The 17,835-nt window shown below is 42.5% G+C and overlaps 1 protein-coding gene across 1 annotated transcript in view; it reads left to right on the forward strand.

Moving 5' to 3' along the window:
• PARP4 (poly (ADP-ribose) polymerase family, member 4) overlaps positions 1-17,835 on the forward strand; it is a 122,002-nt gene that overhangs the window by 47,863 nt on the left and 56,304 nt on the right. Inside the window, exons 15-20 of the mRNA XM_005880019.2 lie at positions 5,004-5,128; positions 6,194-6,325; positions 8,422-8,508; positions 15,386-15,550; positions 16,456-16,502; positions 16,658-16,736. Coding sequence (XP_005880081.1) covers positions 5,004-5,128; positions 6,194-6,325; positions 8,422-8,508; positions 15,386-15,550; positions 16,456-16,502; positions 16,658-16,736 — 635 coding nt within the window. The remainder of the gene's footprint in view (positions 1-5,003; positions 5,129-6,193; positions 6,326-8,421; positions 8,509-15,385; positions 15,551-16,455; positions 16,503-16,657; positions 16,737-17,835) is intronic.

Consider the following 17,835-nt stretch of genomic DNA (forward strand, 5'->3'; position numbering starts at 1 on the left):
TCTCAGGGAATCAACAGGGCGGAGCAAACAGCTATGGCAGATCCTCAGTCCTACCCTAAGAGGTCCCGCGTCTCAGTGTCCCGGTAATCGCTGCAAGCACCTTTGAGAGAAAGCTGCCCTCGAGTTTCGTCCACTGCCAGACAGTCCAGTTTCTCCTGTATGAGTCTGGGTCCCCAGAGACTTACCCGGAACTGGAGTTCAGAGCAGAAGCGTGTGTCTCCCTCCCGATTGAAAAAGACAACCGTGTCCTCAGTTGCCAGCCCTTTGCACGTGCGCCTCCGTACCTCTGCACTTTACTTCCGCACCTCCTCTGAGTCTCTGTGCTTTTCTCTTTCCTTCTAGTTGTAGGATTTCCGCTCAGCCAGCCTTCCTGTGGTTCTGGATGATGTCCGTTTTGTCTTTTAGTTGTATTTTTGAAGTGGTTGTGCGAGGCATCAATTTCAGGTGTTTATACCTATGCCGCCATCTTGGTTTTTGTCCAAGACACTGTTCTTGAATGCTGTTTCATGTAATATTATAGAACTCAATATTATATTTTCAATGGAATTAATATTCATGTTTGGTAGCTACTTATAACCTCAGACATAAATGTTCATTTCCTTTTTTATTTTTAAAAATGAAAACCTGGATGCTTGAGAGAGTTTAAAGTGATCTCAAAATTATGCTACTTACTGACACACCGAAGCTGAGCTCATCCACCTCCAGATAGCCACAAACCCACTGATAGATTTAAGATGTCAATGTGCAAAAAGTGTAATGGAGGCTGATAGGATAGACAGAGGGTTCAACTTTAGAATCAGGAAGCTTGGGTTCAAGTGTCACTTACTAGACTTTGTGATCTTCAACAAACCATATAACATCTCCAGGCATCAGCTTCTCTCTAAGGGGAATGAGACCAATATCCACACCACAGTGCTGCTGTGAGGATTGCATGGGCTAAGTGAAGGCACCCCCCAAAATTGTAACATGCAGCTTACCTATTAGTAGTACAAATAATAGAGGGGATGAAAGCTTCTTAGGAAATCATAAGCCCAAACTACTATAACATTAATTAGTAGCATTGTAAAAACACACAAACATTTTTAACTGTGATCAAAGTATTTTTTTTTTTAATCAAAAATGTATGACTTCAGAGTGGGGAGAAACGGGCCTAGTGAGAATAATCTTACCTGAAAAAAAATCCCTGAGGAAGAGGAAAGAAGCGGAAGGAATGACTCTTACTAGAGACTTCCTGCTGGATTTGAAGTAAAGTAACTATTACCCAGATTGGAAATTAATAAAGGAGAATTATACAATCCATTGATATTAGAAAAAAATGAAAGCCATGGCACCAAGGGTTTAGACCTCAAGAAAAACTGGGAAAATATACATGAGTTTGAGAGTGAGTGGCAATGTGATGCAGGAAATTGCAAAAGGGGTGCCTTTTACCTATAGCAAAAATTTCAGTTGTACAAAAGATGAATATAATAAACTCTCAATTAATTTTCCTCAAAAACACAGTGTTTTTTGTAAGAAGTAATACATACCAATATTCTATGCATGACGAGCCATTTACAAGGAATTGGTTAAAACTGAAAAATAACATCAGTGATGCACGTAACAAGTATATAAAGTGTTTGGAAAATAGAATTGGGTTACGTATGCAGGTACACCTCACTGAATTGCAGATGTTTCAAAATGAGGAGAAAATTTGTGACTGCAATAAAGTTGAGAAATCTATCAACAATGTTCCTCAGCTTCACCACAAAAGGTTTTCTCAGTATCAAAAACATGTCCAATAAATGTAGGAGGATTTTAAAATGGCACAGGAGAATACACATTAGGGGAAAGTCTTATCAATGTAAGGACTGTAGGAAGACTTTCAGCAAAAGCTCAAACATCAGGAATCATGAGACAGTTCATTCTGGACAGAGACCTTACAAACATCATGAGTGGCAAAGATTTTAATCAGTGCTCACGTTTTACACATCAGAAAATCCACATTGGAGAGATACCATATAAATGTAGCATGTGGCAAATTGTGTAGTGGGCATTCAAGTCTTGCAATTCACCAGAGAATTCATGATGGAGTGAAACCTTACAAATGTAATGAGTGTTGTAAGGTGTTTTGTTTTTAAATTTAGACTTGTGAGAGATCCATACTGGTGAGGATCCTTACATAGTAATGAATGCATAAAAGCCTTTGCTGTTAGTTCCATCCTTACTAGACATAAGAGAATCCATGCTGGAGAGAAACCTTTACTCAATTTGTAAGCCTTACTAGGCATCAGAAAATACATACCGGAGAGAAACCACATAAATGTAATTGTGTGGTGAGACTTTTATTGAACTTAAGGCCTTACAGATCATCGGAGAACTCATACATTTATTTCTCATAAATGTAAGAAATGTGATAAGGGTTTTTCCAGACATTCACAACTTTGGAGTCATAAGAGAATCTATATAGGAGAGAAAACTTAAAAATGTGGTGACAGTAGTAAAACCTTTACACAGAGGTCAAATCTTACTCAACATAAGAAAAGCCATACTGGAGAGATACCTCACAAATGTAGTGTATGTGTCAGGGCTTTTACATGATTTGCAAGCCTTACTGAGCACCAGAAAATGCATACTAAATAGTAACATTATAGACCTAATTTATGTGACAGTGCTTTTATCCAAAGCTCAAGCTTTGAATAAAAGTAAAAGGAGCCCAGCCTGCATGGCTCAGTGGTTGAGTATCGACCTATGAACCAGGAGGTCATGGTTTGATTCCTGGTCAGGACACATGCCTGGGTTGTGGGCTTGCAGGGGTGTGCAGGAGGCAGCTGATCGATAATTCTCTCTCATCATTGATATTTATATCTGTCTCCCTCTCCCTTCCTCTCTGAAATCAATAAAAATATATTTTAAAAAAGTAAAAGGAAACCTTTATACATATTATTGAGGTAAAACATATGCAAGTGTTCAAGCCTTATTGAAAGCCAGAGACTCTATTGTGGAGAGAAAACATGTAAAACTCATGTATGAGACAAAGCCTATAAACAGGGCTATAATCAAAGCCTATAACCTCACTTGATGAATATACATCTTTGAGAGAAAGCACATAAATGTATGACAATGTTTATCAAACTTTAAGCCTCATAGAATATAATAGAATTCTTACTTGGGAGAAAACTTACAAATGTATTGAGTGTGATCAGCTTTATAAAAAAATGTTCAACCTGTGGTCAAGACAGAATTCACATAAGTTTGAAACTATACAAATATTTCAAAACCTTTAGCAATGAACTGGATACACCAAAGAATTCCTACTGGACAGAAACATTACAAATATAATGAAAGTGATATGTTTAAATCCGTTTTCTCAATGAATTACATAAGAAAATTCATATTAATTCTTTTACTATTGAAGATTAACCAATATCAGATGTTAAATTCCTGAGAGAATTAAAAGTTAAAATTATTTAAAACTCAAACTCATTAGAATGTTGTCTGTCAATAGAGCAAGAAAATTTGTGGAAAGGTATAATTATTTTGAGTTTATACAATGTTTTTATTCAATTATTTGAGGTTTCTTAGAAGGGTTACATTGTTATTGATGACTTACAGCATGAAGTTTAAAATCTGTTGATGTTATGCTTTTATTACATACTTTTCAATTTTCACTAGGATGGCCTCAGGGTTAGGTATGAAAGAACCTACTTCATCAGGTGGGGTTTATTTAGATCCACATAACTGGGTAAAATTATAACACTAATGTTAAGATACAATATGATATAAATTTGAGAGTCTGGGGATTGGCAAAGCATAAATGTAAAACTGTTATCTAAATTATAGTGCATTTTGTGTTCACAGCCTCTTCTCTAAATTTGTTGATATGACTGAGGGTCTCCATTGATGATCATAGGAAAGGATTACTCTACCAGGTTATTAGGAAATAGAGTAGGCCAGGACACTGAAAGAACGAGTTTTTCATGTTAGAATGATGGGTTACTAGGGATGGTATAAATGATAGCAAAAATGGAAGGTGAATAATGTTCTCCCTCCTTTTTGAAAGTTAACAGCTGGTGCATATTGTAGATTAAGGAAAATGTCTTGTGTTTGGAAACAGAAAAAAGATACATTGTAGGAAACAGTTTACTAAAAAGAACCAGAATAGAATGTGCTTGTGAAGGATTCAGAATTAGCCACTTAAAATGCAGTTTAATGCCCTGGCCAGTTGCTCAGTGGTTAGAGTGTTGGCCCGCCAACTGAAGGGTTGCGGGTTTGATTCCCAGTCAGGGGCACTTACCTTGATTGCAGGCTCAATCCCCAGCATGGTCGGGACACATGCAGGAGGCAACCTATCGATTGTATCTCTCTCACATAGATGTTTCTCTCTGTGTGTCTCTCCCCCTCCCTTCCACTCTCTCTAAAAATCAATGGAAAAATATCCTTGGGTGAGGGTTAAAAACAAACAGAAAAAATAATGAGTCTGGGAAGAGTATATACCTCTAACCATATTTGTATTTTTGTACTACCTGATATAGTACATGAACATTTTTTCAATATACTGTATTAGGAGTTTGATTTAGTCTTCCTTGTATAAAAAGTCTAGGGAATCTCATATTTCTCACACTTTTGTAGAACAAAAGTAATAGTGACTGACTAGTTCTAAAGTATAAGCCAGGGAGTGCAGCTATCTAGATTTAGCCTAAGCTACTCTTTTTCAGAGTTTCTTAAGACCTTGATGTACTTGTGTGTATGCTTAAACATAAAGGTAAACATATGCCTTTCAAGTAGCGGCATGACTAGGTTTTCAAGACGACCTCTCAACATCTGTAGATTTAAAAGACAGAGTGTCTGTTGACAATGCTGCCCTCATTCTTTACATTGGCTACTGAAAATCATAAAATGCTGTTTGTCCATTTCTCCTGAAGTATCATGTATGAAGGAGAGGAGAAGGATTAAAAATCAAGATAATAAAAATAGAGAGTTCAAGAATGGTTTTAAAAGGTAACATTAATATTTTTAATGTATAGATTACCAGTTACCAGACACCAAACCTTTCAGCAGCATCAAGGCTGGTCTCCAGGACACCTCTGGGAATTCAGTTCCTCTTGAGGACCTGCACATCAAGGGGAAAATAATAGACTTTGTAGCCCAGGTAAGCGCTTCGTGGTTTTATGATACTTAAGCCAAATGTATGTCAATCATAAATGAGCATTGGATTATAGTTGCATGAACTCAACAAAACATGTACATTTTTCAAATTCATTTATTTACTGAGCACCTACTACATGCTGGGGACTGTTCTAGGCTCTGTGCATACAGCAATAAACAGTATGAAAACTCTGCCCTCACAGAGCATACATTGCATTGGGGGACCAGGCAATAAATGTGATCAATAAATAAAATGCACGCCATGTTAAATGGTGGTAAGTGCTAGAGAAAAAATCAAAGCAGGTAGGGATGGGAGCTGTACAGGTTAGAAGGATTTCAACTTGGAAGTTGCATGGCCAAGGAAGGCCTCACTGAGATGACATCTAAGCACAGATCTGTAGGAAATGAGGGACTAAAGCCTATGGACTTCTGAGGGGTGCTCATTCCAGGCAAAGGAAGCAGCACGTGCAAAGGTCCTGAGGTAGGAGTGGATCTAATGTAGTCAAGGGACACCAAAGAGTTCCACTGTGGCTGGAGCATAGTGGAAAGGGGAAGCATGGTAGGAAATTGGGTCAGAGAGTTGAGTTGGGGGAAGGCAGCTCACATCAGGACACAGGACATACTATCTTCAACTCTGAGTAAAATGGAAACCTTTCAAAGATGTTTGGCAGAGGATATGATTGAGATCACACAGGCCACCTTGTTGACAATTGACTGAAGAGGACCAGTTACAGACATCATAGGTCAGATTCTCTGGAAAACAGACACTTGATGGAGATTTGTTTTCAGGAAGCTTGTTGGGAAGTGCTCTCTGGAGCGACATCTGTAAGAGAACATGGGAGGCAGAACCTGGCAGAAGGAGATGTGGACTGTGACACAGGCATACCAGAGTCCTCAGACAGTTTCAGGGGGAGCTCTGAGATGTTCTGAAATGAGGCAAGAGGCTCAGGCCTTATACCGGCCTACAGGGACCAGTCATTGGATGTGGCATAATAGATTTCATTCAGAGTAGTTCTGCAAATGGTTCCATACGGTTTCATCAAGTTTATGGATGTTTTTTCTTCTTTAGGTCATTGTTTTTCAGACGTACACAAATCAGAGCCCTGTATCCATTGAGGCAAAGTATATTTTTCCTTTGGATGATAAGGCAGCCGTATGTGGTTTCCAAGCGTTCATCAATGAGAAACACATAGTGGGAGAGGTAAGGGGAGAAAATGCACTGTGGCTGCTCTTTGGTTCTAACATCAGTTTTCCATTTACCCAACTCTTCTTTATTGGCATCCCTATCGTGTGGGGCTGAGTAGCAGCCTTATAAAACAAAAGTATTCTTCGAAGAACTAAGTACTTATGCAGTTAGCCTCCACTCACAAATCCCTCCTTGATTACCTCATTTCGCTCCTACCTGTCCACTCTTTATTGGTCAGTGCCTTGCAAATTGTTTGCCTGGGCACTTTGTAAAAAGTGTGATTTCATTATCAAAAATTTAAGAGAAGCACATTAGAAAATTGGTGAAGCCCTTATAGATTTTTGCAAAAACCGATCCTCTGCATCCTGCTATAAAAGTCAAATTGGGAAAACAAACAAACAGATAAATAAATAGTCAAACTGGGCAGTGCCCTCGGTGCCCCTCCCCCATCTGTCTCTTGCTCCAATAGTGTTTGGACAGGACAGACCCAGGGACACTCCTTCTTCCAGCCTCCAAGCACCCTCCAACCTCTTTTCCAGTCACCATCTTTGGAAACATTTCAGCCATTCTCAGCCTCTGAAACCAGCCTACACCGTGTTTTGAATTTAACTTCTTATTGCCAAGCAACCATGAGCTCCCAAATTCATCAGAATTAGTCTACTGAGGTGGAAGCTGCTGTCAACTGCCTGGTCAACCTGCATTTGTGGGTCTCTTACACCTCCCTCTCTCTGGGCTTCTAGTTCGACTCCAATGATGTGGCTCTGGAGGGCATGGGCCACTTCCTCCAGGAGTTGGCTGAGGAGAAGCCTGAGCACACCAACCGTCTCTTTAGGATCCATAACCAGTGCCTCTATCTCGCCTCTTCCAGGACATGCAGACGCCTTCCCAAGATGAGGGGGATAAAATTCAGGATGCCATGACAGCATGGCCATGGAGAAGAACCAGAACCAGGCCCTTTGCCATGCCCTGAGTTCTAGGTTCTATTTGCACAGACCCTGATGTCTGTGACTTCCTGGAGAACCTGGATGAGGAGGTGAAACTCATCAAAAAGATGGGCAGCCATCTGACCAATCTCTGTGGGCTGGCTGGCCCCCAGGCTGGGCTGGACATATATCTCTTCTAAAGGCTCGCCCTCAAACATGATTAGGAGCCCTTGCAGCCCGGAGAACTTTGAGGGGCCACTCTGCATCTTCCTGGTGTCTGGCTTCTGCCTGAGTGTCTCCATGAAACCACTAAAATCCCTATAACCACCCTGGAGCCCTCTCCCATGCCTTGGACTAAATGGAAATAATAAAGTTTTTTGCAGGAAAAAAAAAAGTCAAACTCAAGTGAAGGCTATTGTTCTAACTGTAAAGAAAAATTGTAACAAAAGAAGTAACAGTTGATTCATTCTTTTTTTATTGTAAGGATTAGCTCACAGTTGCAGTAGTAACAAACATTTCATTAAATTTAAGATAAGTTCAATTATTTTTTTGTTCAACATAAAGTCCTAAACTCTTTTTTTTCACTATTGACTTACATATTTTTATCTCAACTTAAAGAGAATTCTCATTAGTTGGCCTTTTCTGATTCAAACTCTTATTAGATAAAGATGATCATTGCCCTGGTCAGTGGTTAGAGCATTGATCCATCCACCGAAGGGTCAAAGGTTTGGTTCCCAGCCAAAGGCACTTGCCTGGGTTGCAGGTTCGATCCCTGGCCCCGGTCAGGGCACATGTGGGATGCAACCAATTGATGTGTCTCCCTCACATCTATGTTTCTCTCTCTCTCTCCTCCTCCTCCTCCTCCTCCTCCTCCACCACCTCCTCCTCCTTCTTCTCCTTCTTCTCCTTCCCGTCCTCCTCCTCCCTCCTCTTTCCCTCTCTTCTTTTCTCCCTCTCTTCCTCCCTTCTACTCTCTCTAAAAATCAATGAAAAATATCCTTGGGTGAGGATTAACAAAACAAACAAACAAAAAAGAATGATCATTGATGATCATTTTATATATTTCCCTTCATCTTAGACAAACACTTAGTTTTCTCTTTTTGCATAGGTTTTAATGATGAAGTTTTCCTTAGTAAAGTCTGAAATCACTATTCATATTATGACTGGTATAAAAATAATCTTTTCCAGATCAAAGAGAAGGAGGCTGCCCACCGAGAATACCGAGAAGCCATCAGTCAAGGCCATGGCGCTTACCTGATGGACCAGGATGCACCTGTAAGGCTGGACATTCATCCATTAGTCTAGCACATTTACTAGAAAGGGAAAAGGAGTTGAAAAATTATTTGAAATATAAAATTCATACTAGAAACTAGGATAATTTAAATTATTTTGGCTCTACACTTTCAGATACTATTAGCAAGGGGAGGTCAAGCTGATCATACCCATTGGGCTTATCTAAATAATGTAACCAAACAAATAAGAGCCATCTCTGTCATTGGGAACCGAGTTTCCCAGAAATGACAACAAAAAGAAAACATTTGAGATACATAATTTTCACCTTCTGATAAAAGAGTGTAATATAGCTCTGGCCAGTGCAGGTCAGTTGGTTGGGTGGCATCCTGTGTACTGTAAGGTTGTGGGTTTGATCCCTGGTCAGGGCACATTCACAAATCAGCCAATGAATGCATAAATAAGTGGAACAACAAATCGATGTTTCTCTCTCTCTTTATCTCTCTCCCTTCCTCTCTTTCTAAAATTAATAATAAATCCTGGTTGGCATAGCTCAGTGGTTGGCCGGGAGGGCACATGCCCATGTTGGGGTTTTGATTCCCAGGAGGGGCTTGTAGGGGGCAGCCAGTTGATGATTCTCTCTCATCAATGATGTTTCTATCTCTCCCTCTCCCTTCCTCTCTGAAATCAATTAAATGTATATTTTTAAAAATAATAATTTTAAAAGTGTGTAATATATTTACATGTTTCCTAGAACTAAGCTCACCTAGCAATTTATTCTGTTTTCATCAAATCATAACCCAGGGAGGCATTTCTGCAGGATCCTGAGATATGTCCAGGTTCTGTTCTTTCTGATTATTTGCTTTCATAGGAATTAAATATGGAGAATCTGGAAGAAGGAACAGCTATCATGTCCACTGGGTTTCTTTTCCTATATATAAAATGTTTTCAGTGTGTCTCTGTAGATACTAGATTGCAAGCAGTCAGCTTCTAACTAGTGTCTCTTGAGTAGATATTTAGTTGTTTTTAAAGATAGGCCATAGGTTTCAGGTATCACTTCTGAGTATTGCAGATTGCCATAGTATTGTGAAAATTTGATGTTTAGTTATTAAGATTAAAATAGATTTAAGGAATAAATGATTACTTTTGACATCTAAGATTTCCATTTGCAGAATGGGGAGTAAGCAAGGAAGAGGTAATTGTTAACCAGTCACAGTCCCCTTGCTGAAGTGCATGTATAAAAAAAAGCCTGGCTTCTTTTGACAGACTGCCACTAAACAGTGTGGGGTTATTGTCACAAATGGATTGGTCTGCATGTTTCCTCCTTGATGCTAACATATTTCCCCAGGAATATGACCCACAAAACAAAAAGTTTTCACAAAGGATATTACCTTTGGGTAAAGTCTAGAGAGAACCATTGCTAACCCAAGCCTTTGGGTACCCTAGAATGTATTTTGCCATCCAGTGACTATAATGTTCTCATACTATATTACATTAGTAACATAATAATATATAACATATAAATATTATAAGTTATTATACAGTTTACCCTTCAACAACATGAGTTTGAACTGCACAGGTCCACTTATACATGGGTTTTTTTTAGTAAATATATTGAAAAAATTTGGGAGGCTGTGACAATTTGAAAAAACTCACAGGTGAACCATGTAGCCTAGAATCATAGAAAAAAGAAAAGAAAAAGTTAGGTATATCATCCTATATAATAAAGGGGTAATATGCAAATAGACCAAATGGCAGAAAAACCGAACAACCAATCAAAGCGTATATGCTAATGGTATGCTAAGGCTGCTCAACTGCTTGCTATGATGTGCACTGACCACCAGGGGGCAGATAGTTGACTGGTCGACCAGTTGCTATGACATGCACTGACCACCAGGGGGCAGATGCTCTGACCGGTAGGTTAGCTTGCTGCTGGGGTCTGGCCGATTGGGACTGAGCAAGATGGGCTGGACACACTCTGGAGCCCTCGTGCTGTCCCTCCCCAGCCTGATCGTGCACTGGTGGGGTCCCTCAGCCTGGCCTGTGTCCTCTCACAATCCAGGACCCTTTGGAGGATGTCGGAGAGCTGGTTTCAGCCCAATCCCGCAGGCAGCTCCCCTTGGGAGGGCACCAGATGCAGGTCTTATGGCTGGCGAGTGCTGCTGCGACAGCATGAGCCTCTCCCGATTGGGACTGATTGGCCGCGAGCCCGTGGCAGGCACAAGGGGGCTGGTATGAGCGGGAAGCGGCAGTTAGGAGCTGCAGGTGGCATTGGACTGCGGGTTTTGGCCCAATCCCCGCAGAATTGACCCAGAGGGACCCCACCCATGCATGAATTCGTGCACCAGGCCTCTAGTGAATGTATAAAATATATGTAGGTAAGGAAGAGAAGTGAGTGAACACCAGGACTTATGGAAGAAGTGACAGCAGGCTAACTCTACTGTTTTGTGCAAATGCCTTCGGGTTTATGATGAGGACTGCCCTTAGCTATAAAGTTGCTTACCCCTGAACCTTGAAGGGAAAAGATAAAAACCAACTGCCAGTTTTTGGTTTTACAACAGGAAAAAAAAGCCTGGATAATGAGGACGCTTTTTCTGGATTAGTTTCATCACTTTGTCCCTGAAGTCGGGGAAGTACCTTGCTTCAGCGACAAAGGGGCTACCTTTTAAAGTCCTTTTGACATTGGACATTGCCCTTGGCCACCCAGAACCCCAAGTGTTCAACAGGTGTCAAAGTGGTCTACTTTCCCCAAACACAAGTCTCTAAGTCATCAGGAGACATAAGTACCTTTAAGGCTCATTACACATGGTCTCTATGGAAAGGATTGTCAATGTTATGGAAGAGAACCCTAATAACCACAACATCACAGAAATCTGGAAGGATTACACCACTGAAAATGCATCATTGTTATGGAAAATGCAGTGAAAGCCATCAAGCCAGAAGCAATAAATGCCTGCTGGAGAAAACTGTGTCCATATGCTGTGTGGGACTTCACAGGATGTACAACAGAGCCATTCAAGGAAATCATGGAAGATTGTGGGCATGGCAAAATAAGGTGGGTGGTGCCCAGCCAGATGGACGCAGTTGGTTGAGTGTTGTCCTATGCACCGAAAGGTTGCCGGTTTGATCCCCAGTTGGGGAGTGTACGGAAGGCAGCCGATAGATGTTTCTCTCTCATATCGATGTTTCTCTCTTCCACTTCCTCTCTCTAAGTAGGGTTCCAATTATTCGTTGAGTATTTTTTACTTCTTTTATGACATGGATCCTTCTATGATACAGGCACTGAAACTAAAGCCACAGTAGAAGAAGGATTACCAAAAAAAGTGGGTGGTGAAGGGTCTCAAGATATGGATCTGGAAGAGTTGAATAGCTAATAGACACCACACCAGAGGAATTAACAGAAGATGACTTGATGGAGATGAGTGCTTCGGAAACAGAGCCAGATGATGAGGAAGAAGACGTAGAAGAAGCATTGCCAAAAAACAAAGTGAAATCAGACAGTCTGGCAGAAGGGTTCCAATTATTCATGAGTGCTTTTTTTAAAAATATGTTTTATTGATTTTTTACAGAGAGGAAGGGAAAGGGATAGAGAGTTAGAAACATCAATGAGAGAGAAACATCGATCAGCTGACTCCTGCACACCCCCTGCTGGGGATATGCCCACAACCAAGGTACATGCCCCTGACCAGAATCGAACCTGGGACCTTTCAGTCCGCAGGCCGACACTCTATCCACTGAGCCAAACCAGTTAGGGCATCATGAGTGCTTTTGACTTCTTTTATGACATAGATGCTTCTATGATACAGGCACTGAAACTAAAGCAACAGTAGAAGGATTGGTACTGTATGGAAACAATTTTAGTGAAATAAAAAAAACAGATGACATAAACTTACAATATCAATAAATACTATATAGTACTATATTATCTAATTTCTTCTTATGATTTTCTTAACATTTTCTTTTCTATAGCTTACTTTATTGTAAGAATATAGTGTATGATAGGTATAACATGCAAAATAACTGTTTATGTTATCACTAGGGGCCCAGTGCACGAATTCGTGCAACTTGAAAGGAACTGTGGGCCGCCAGGCTGCGGTGGGCACAGGTGTGGGTCTCAGCCCATCCTCTGCACCCTCACCTGGCTCCTCCTGCCAAGGCCCCCAGTCCCCTGTCTGCTGACAGCCTTGCTCCCGCCGCTTCTCCCACATGCTGAAGGTGCCGGCCCCACTTGCACCCGGTGATGGTGCGGAGCGATTGGGGCCAGCACCAGCAGCAGGCGCGAGCAGGGCCAGTGCTATCAGTGGGTGAGAGTGGCAGCTGCTGCCCCAATCACCCCTCAGGATCAGGGGTAGGTGGAGAAGCCCTCAGGGACGATCGGGACTGGCAGTGCTGCTCACACCAGCTGATGGCGCCAAGCTATCGGGACCGGCGCCAGGCAATGGCAGCTCCAGTGCCTGTTGTGGGTGCAAGCAGGTCCAGTGCCAGCAGCAGTTGTGAGCAGCAGCTCCGGCACCAGCAGCAGGTGCAAGTGGGGCCAGTGCCAGCAGCAGGTGCGAGTGCCCAGCGGGACCACGGCGCCCCCGGGAGCAAAGTATTTTCAGTAACCACTAGAGGCTCGCCTGATGACAGCGACTGGCACCCCACCTTGGTCTGGCACCCCTGCTCACCTGCTCCACCATCCTGCCGTGGCCAATGCCTGACATGTTCTGTGTGTACCCCCTGGTGGTCAGCACACATCATAGCAACCGGTTGTTCAGTTGTTTCGCCGTTCAGTCTATTTGCATATTAGGGTTTTATTTAAATAGATTATTAGAACAGTAGTTAAGTTTTGTGGGAGTCAAAAGTTATATATGGATTTCTTTTACTGCATGTGAGTTCAGTGCCTCTAATCTCAACATTGTTTAAGGGTCAACTGTATGTGTATTATTATGTGTTAAATCTATAATAATAAAAGGGGAATATGCTAATTAGACCGGATGTCTTCTAGACATCATTCTGGATGTCCTTCCTGACGAAGCCGGGGCCAGAGGGAAGCCAGCCCGGGTCCCGGGTGCCTGCCAGTGGCCAGAGGAGGGAAGCCCAGCCCCGGGTGCTGGAGGGAAGCTGGTGCCAGCAGCCGGGGGAAGGAAGGCCTACTCTTGCACGAATTTTTGTGCATCGGGCCTCTAGTATGTTATATAAATACAGGGTGGGGAAAAAGTAGGTTTACAGTTGTGAGTACATGAAACAGTTTATTCTTGTATTATTTATTGCTTTAATTTTTATATAAACAACTGTAAATCTACTTCTTCCCCACTCTGTATATATTATTTATTTGTTAGTATATAATAAGTACAATAACAAATATATAATGTATACTTGTTATAAATATATAACATTATATGCGATGTTATATATAATATTATATGGACAATATAATATAGGAATATACATTATATATTATATATACAGTGTTTCCAAGTATCAGAAGGATATTATTTTATGTGTCTATATGATTTTATAGACTATCTAACTTGTTATAATGGAAGTGACATCTTTCATCCTTTTATATCCTGCGCAGAAGCAGCATTGCAACCCCACATGATTAAGTGTCAGTCTCTCAAATGAACCTCAGGCTTTTATACACTTCCTTTAAGAGCAAATAGTATGAATACTTTCAACAATAGAGATTTTTTTTTTTAAAAGCAAACAGTATGGTGATTACTAGAGAGAAGGGGATGAGGGTGGGTAGAAAAAGGTAAAAGAGGTCAAATATATGGTGATGGAAGGAGACTTGAGTTTGTGTGATGAACATACAATGCAGTATTCAGATGATGTATTACAGAATTGTACACCTGAAACCTACGTAATCTATTAACCAGTGTCACCCCAATGAATTTAGTAAAATTTTAAAAAAATGAGCACTATTGAATAATAATCATCTCTTCATTGTTTATCCCCATCCTGCAAGTAGGTATAGTAGGTATCCTTGATGCCAAAATTAATAATCCATCCCTTAAATCTGTCTAATTATTAATGTTATACACTCCTCATCTAAACATGTTACATTTTCATGGCAACATGGTCAAGTAGAATGGAGGATATGGTTGGGAGGTTAAGAGGTTCTCTGTGTATCAGAAAAAAATACATCTAGCCATAAATAGTCATGAGGTTGTCTTTATGCAGTGATTATCGATATTCCATTGAAAGAAAGTGAAATACCTCTCTCTAAAACATAAAGTGATAAATTTACTATAGGGGAAAAGAATTATGTGAAGGCCAAACTCAGTGAAAACTGCTCTGGTTCTACAGCCGCTGGTGGAACTGGTATTGGAGGCTGTGGAGGTCAGAGAGGCCTCCATAGTTCTTTCAGGAAGGGCAGCATGGAGGGGGTCCCTGCTCAGAGCCCTGCATGTGGGGCCTCTGGGGTGGAGAGGCCACTGGGTGATGTTCCCTAGTCCAGACAGGTCCTGTTGCCAAGGGGCCTCCTCTCCCTGTGCTCCTTTTAGACGTCACCCTGTCCCCACCACTGGGGAGTGGCTTTAAGAGTCCCCATTTAGCCCTGGCTGGTTTGGCTCAGTGGATAGAGCATCAGCCTATGGACTGAAAGGTCCCGGGTTCGATTCCAGTCAAGGACACGTGTCTCGCTTGTGGCTCGATCCCCGGTTGGGGGCGTGCAGGAGGCAGCCGATCAATGACTCTCTCTCATCATTGATGTTTCTATCTCTCTCTCCCTCTCCCTTCCTCTCTGAAATCAATAAATATATATTTAAAAAAAAAGAGTCCCCCTTTACACCACCAGTGCTTGGCTTGTAGGCTCTATTCTTGTTTTCTGAGGAAGAATCTGGCAGGTTGAAATTCTAGTAGTTCATGTAATAGGGTTAACTAGCATAGAGTGGATATGCATTTGAGTCACAAGCTAAGTAATGTATTTCTGTCTCAGGATGTCTTTACTGTAAGTGTTGGAAACTTACCCCCCAAGGCTAAGGTTCTTATCAAAATAACCTACATCACGGAACTCAGCATCCAAGGTACTGTGGCCGTCTTCTTCATGCCCGCCACCGTCGCACCCTGGCAACAGGACAAAGCTTTGAACGAAAACACCCAGGTTCGTGTGCTTAAGATAAGATTTAAAGAACCCTTTGTGTGTGTGTGTGTGTGTGTGTGTGTGTGTGTGTGTGTGTGTGTGTGATTTATGCATAAGGAATAAAAAATGCATATAATGCAAAGTTTCCATATAATGTTTGTAAAACAAAAAGAATAAAGACAAATATGCGTAATGGGCATATTTTTATTCTGTTTAGTCACTTTAAAAAGTTTGTGTCTATGTTATATGTTCATCGTTAAGAATTCAGAGAAGCCCACAGTATACAAATAAGCCAAAGAGGAAAAGTGTTTTTGTTTTTTTGGTTAATCCTCACCCAAGGATATTTTTCCATTGATTTTTAGAGAGAGTAGAAGAGAGAGGGAAAGACAGACAGAAACATCGATGGTGAGAGAAACACATTGATTGGTTGCCTCCTGTAGGAGTCCTGACCAGGACCCGGGCCAGGGAGGAGCCTGCAACCAAGTATGTGCCCTTGACTGGAATTGAACCTGGGACCCTTTGGTTCGCAAGCCAACACTCTATCCACTGAGCCAAACAAGCTAGGACAAAGAGGAAAATTCAAACCATCCTTAATTCCATCGCCAGACATAGTAGCCCAAAGCTACTGGTTAACACTTTGGTTTATATCTATTCAGACTTCCTACTCGGTGTGTATTTATAAATTGTGTGTATATGTACATGCGTGTTTGTGTGTATATACTGTTGGAAAGGTCATAAATTTTCCTGATTATCAGTTACCTTTTAGAACTCACTGTCATTCCATGAACAAATGGTCAATGTCTCCCTGCTGCAAAGTGAGACCAGGTCTCATTGCTGCTGTAGGTTGTGGCCTTGGTGACATTACATTCAGTTGAGTCTTACTGTAAAACTTGATACTTATACATATGTGTGTGTGTGTTTAACAGGATACAGTGGAGAAGATTTGTATAAAGGAAATAGGAACACAGCAAAGGTTAGTACCTAAAATATAAAACCTGACAATTAATCATACAATGGGCATTTGTTTTTTTATGGCTTAAATTTTCATTTAAAATTTTGTAAAACAAACACAGGTAGCTGTTTAATATTAAGATATTAGACTAAGACAACTTTCTTTGTTTTTGGTAGCTTCTCTCTGAGTATGTCTATTGAGATGCCATATGTGATTGAATTCATTTCTAGTGATACACATGAACTGAAAAAAAAGGTTAGTAAATCTTTGCTTTATTTCTTAAGGGCTCTTATTTTAACACTAGAGGCCCAGTGCACAAAAAGTTGTGCACTGGCAGGGCGGGGGATGTCCCTCAGCCCCACTTCTGCCCTCTCACAGTCTGGGACCCCTTGGGGGATAACGACCTGCTGGCTTAGGCCTGCTCCCGGGTGGCAGAGGGCAGGCCCAATCCCTAGGTGCAGCCCCTGGTCGGGCTCAGAGCAGGGCCGATTGGGGAGTTGGGGCGCCGCCCCCTGTCATGCACAGAGCAGGGCGGATCGGGAGGTTGCGATGCCACCCCTAGTCACGCTCAGGGTAGGGCCGATTGGGGGGTTGGGGCACCGCCCCCTATCACACTCAAGGCAGGGTCGATGGGGAGGTTGCAGACACAGAGCAGGGAGGATCGGGAGGTTGCGGTGCCGCCCCCTGTCACGCTCAGGGCAGGGCTGATGGGGGGAGGGGGTTGCGGCGCCGCCCCCTGTCACACACAGAGCCGCGGATCAGGGGGTTGGGGTGCCGCCCCCTGTGACCCACAGAGCAGGGCTGATCAGGGGGTTGGGGCGCTTTCCCCTGTCACGACCAGTGGGTTGAAGTGCCGCCCCCTGTCACGCACAGAGCAGGGCGGATCAGGGGGTTGGGGTGCCGCCCCCTGTCACCCACAGAGCAGGGCCAATCTGTGGGTTGCGGCGCTGCCCCCGTCACGCTGCTCCAGGGGCCTGGAGGCCTCGCAGCTCCGCTGAACCCGGTGCCGGGAGATCTCGCGGCTCTGCTGATCCCGGGCGGTGAGGCCTCACAGCTCAGCAGCTTCGGGGCTGTTTGGCTTCGCTCCACCGCTTGGAGCCTGCGTATGCAAATTAACCGCCATCTTTGTTGGCAGCTAATTTGCATATTGTGGGTTGCGGCGCTGCCCCCGTCACGCTGCTCCAGGGGCCTGGAGGCCTCGCAGCTCCGCTGAACCCGGTGCCGGGAGATCTCGTGGCTCTGCTGATCCCGGGCGGTGAGGCCTCGCAGCTCAGCAGCTTCAGGGCTGTTTGGCTTCGCTCCACCGCTTGGAGCCTGTGTATGCAAATTAACCGCCATCTTTGTTGGCAGCTAA

This window comes from Myotis brandtii, unplaced genomic scaffold (assembly GCF_000412655.1).
Source record: "Myotis brandtii unplaced genomic scaffold, ASM41265v1 scaffold62, whole genome shotgun sequence".
NCBI classification, from domain to species: domain Eukaryota; kingdom Metazoa; phylum Chordata; class Mammalia; order Chiroptera; family Vespertilionidae; genus Myotis; species Myotis brandtii.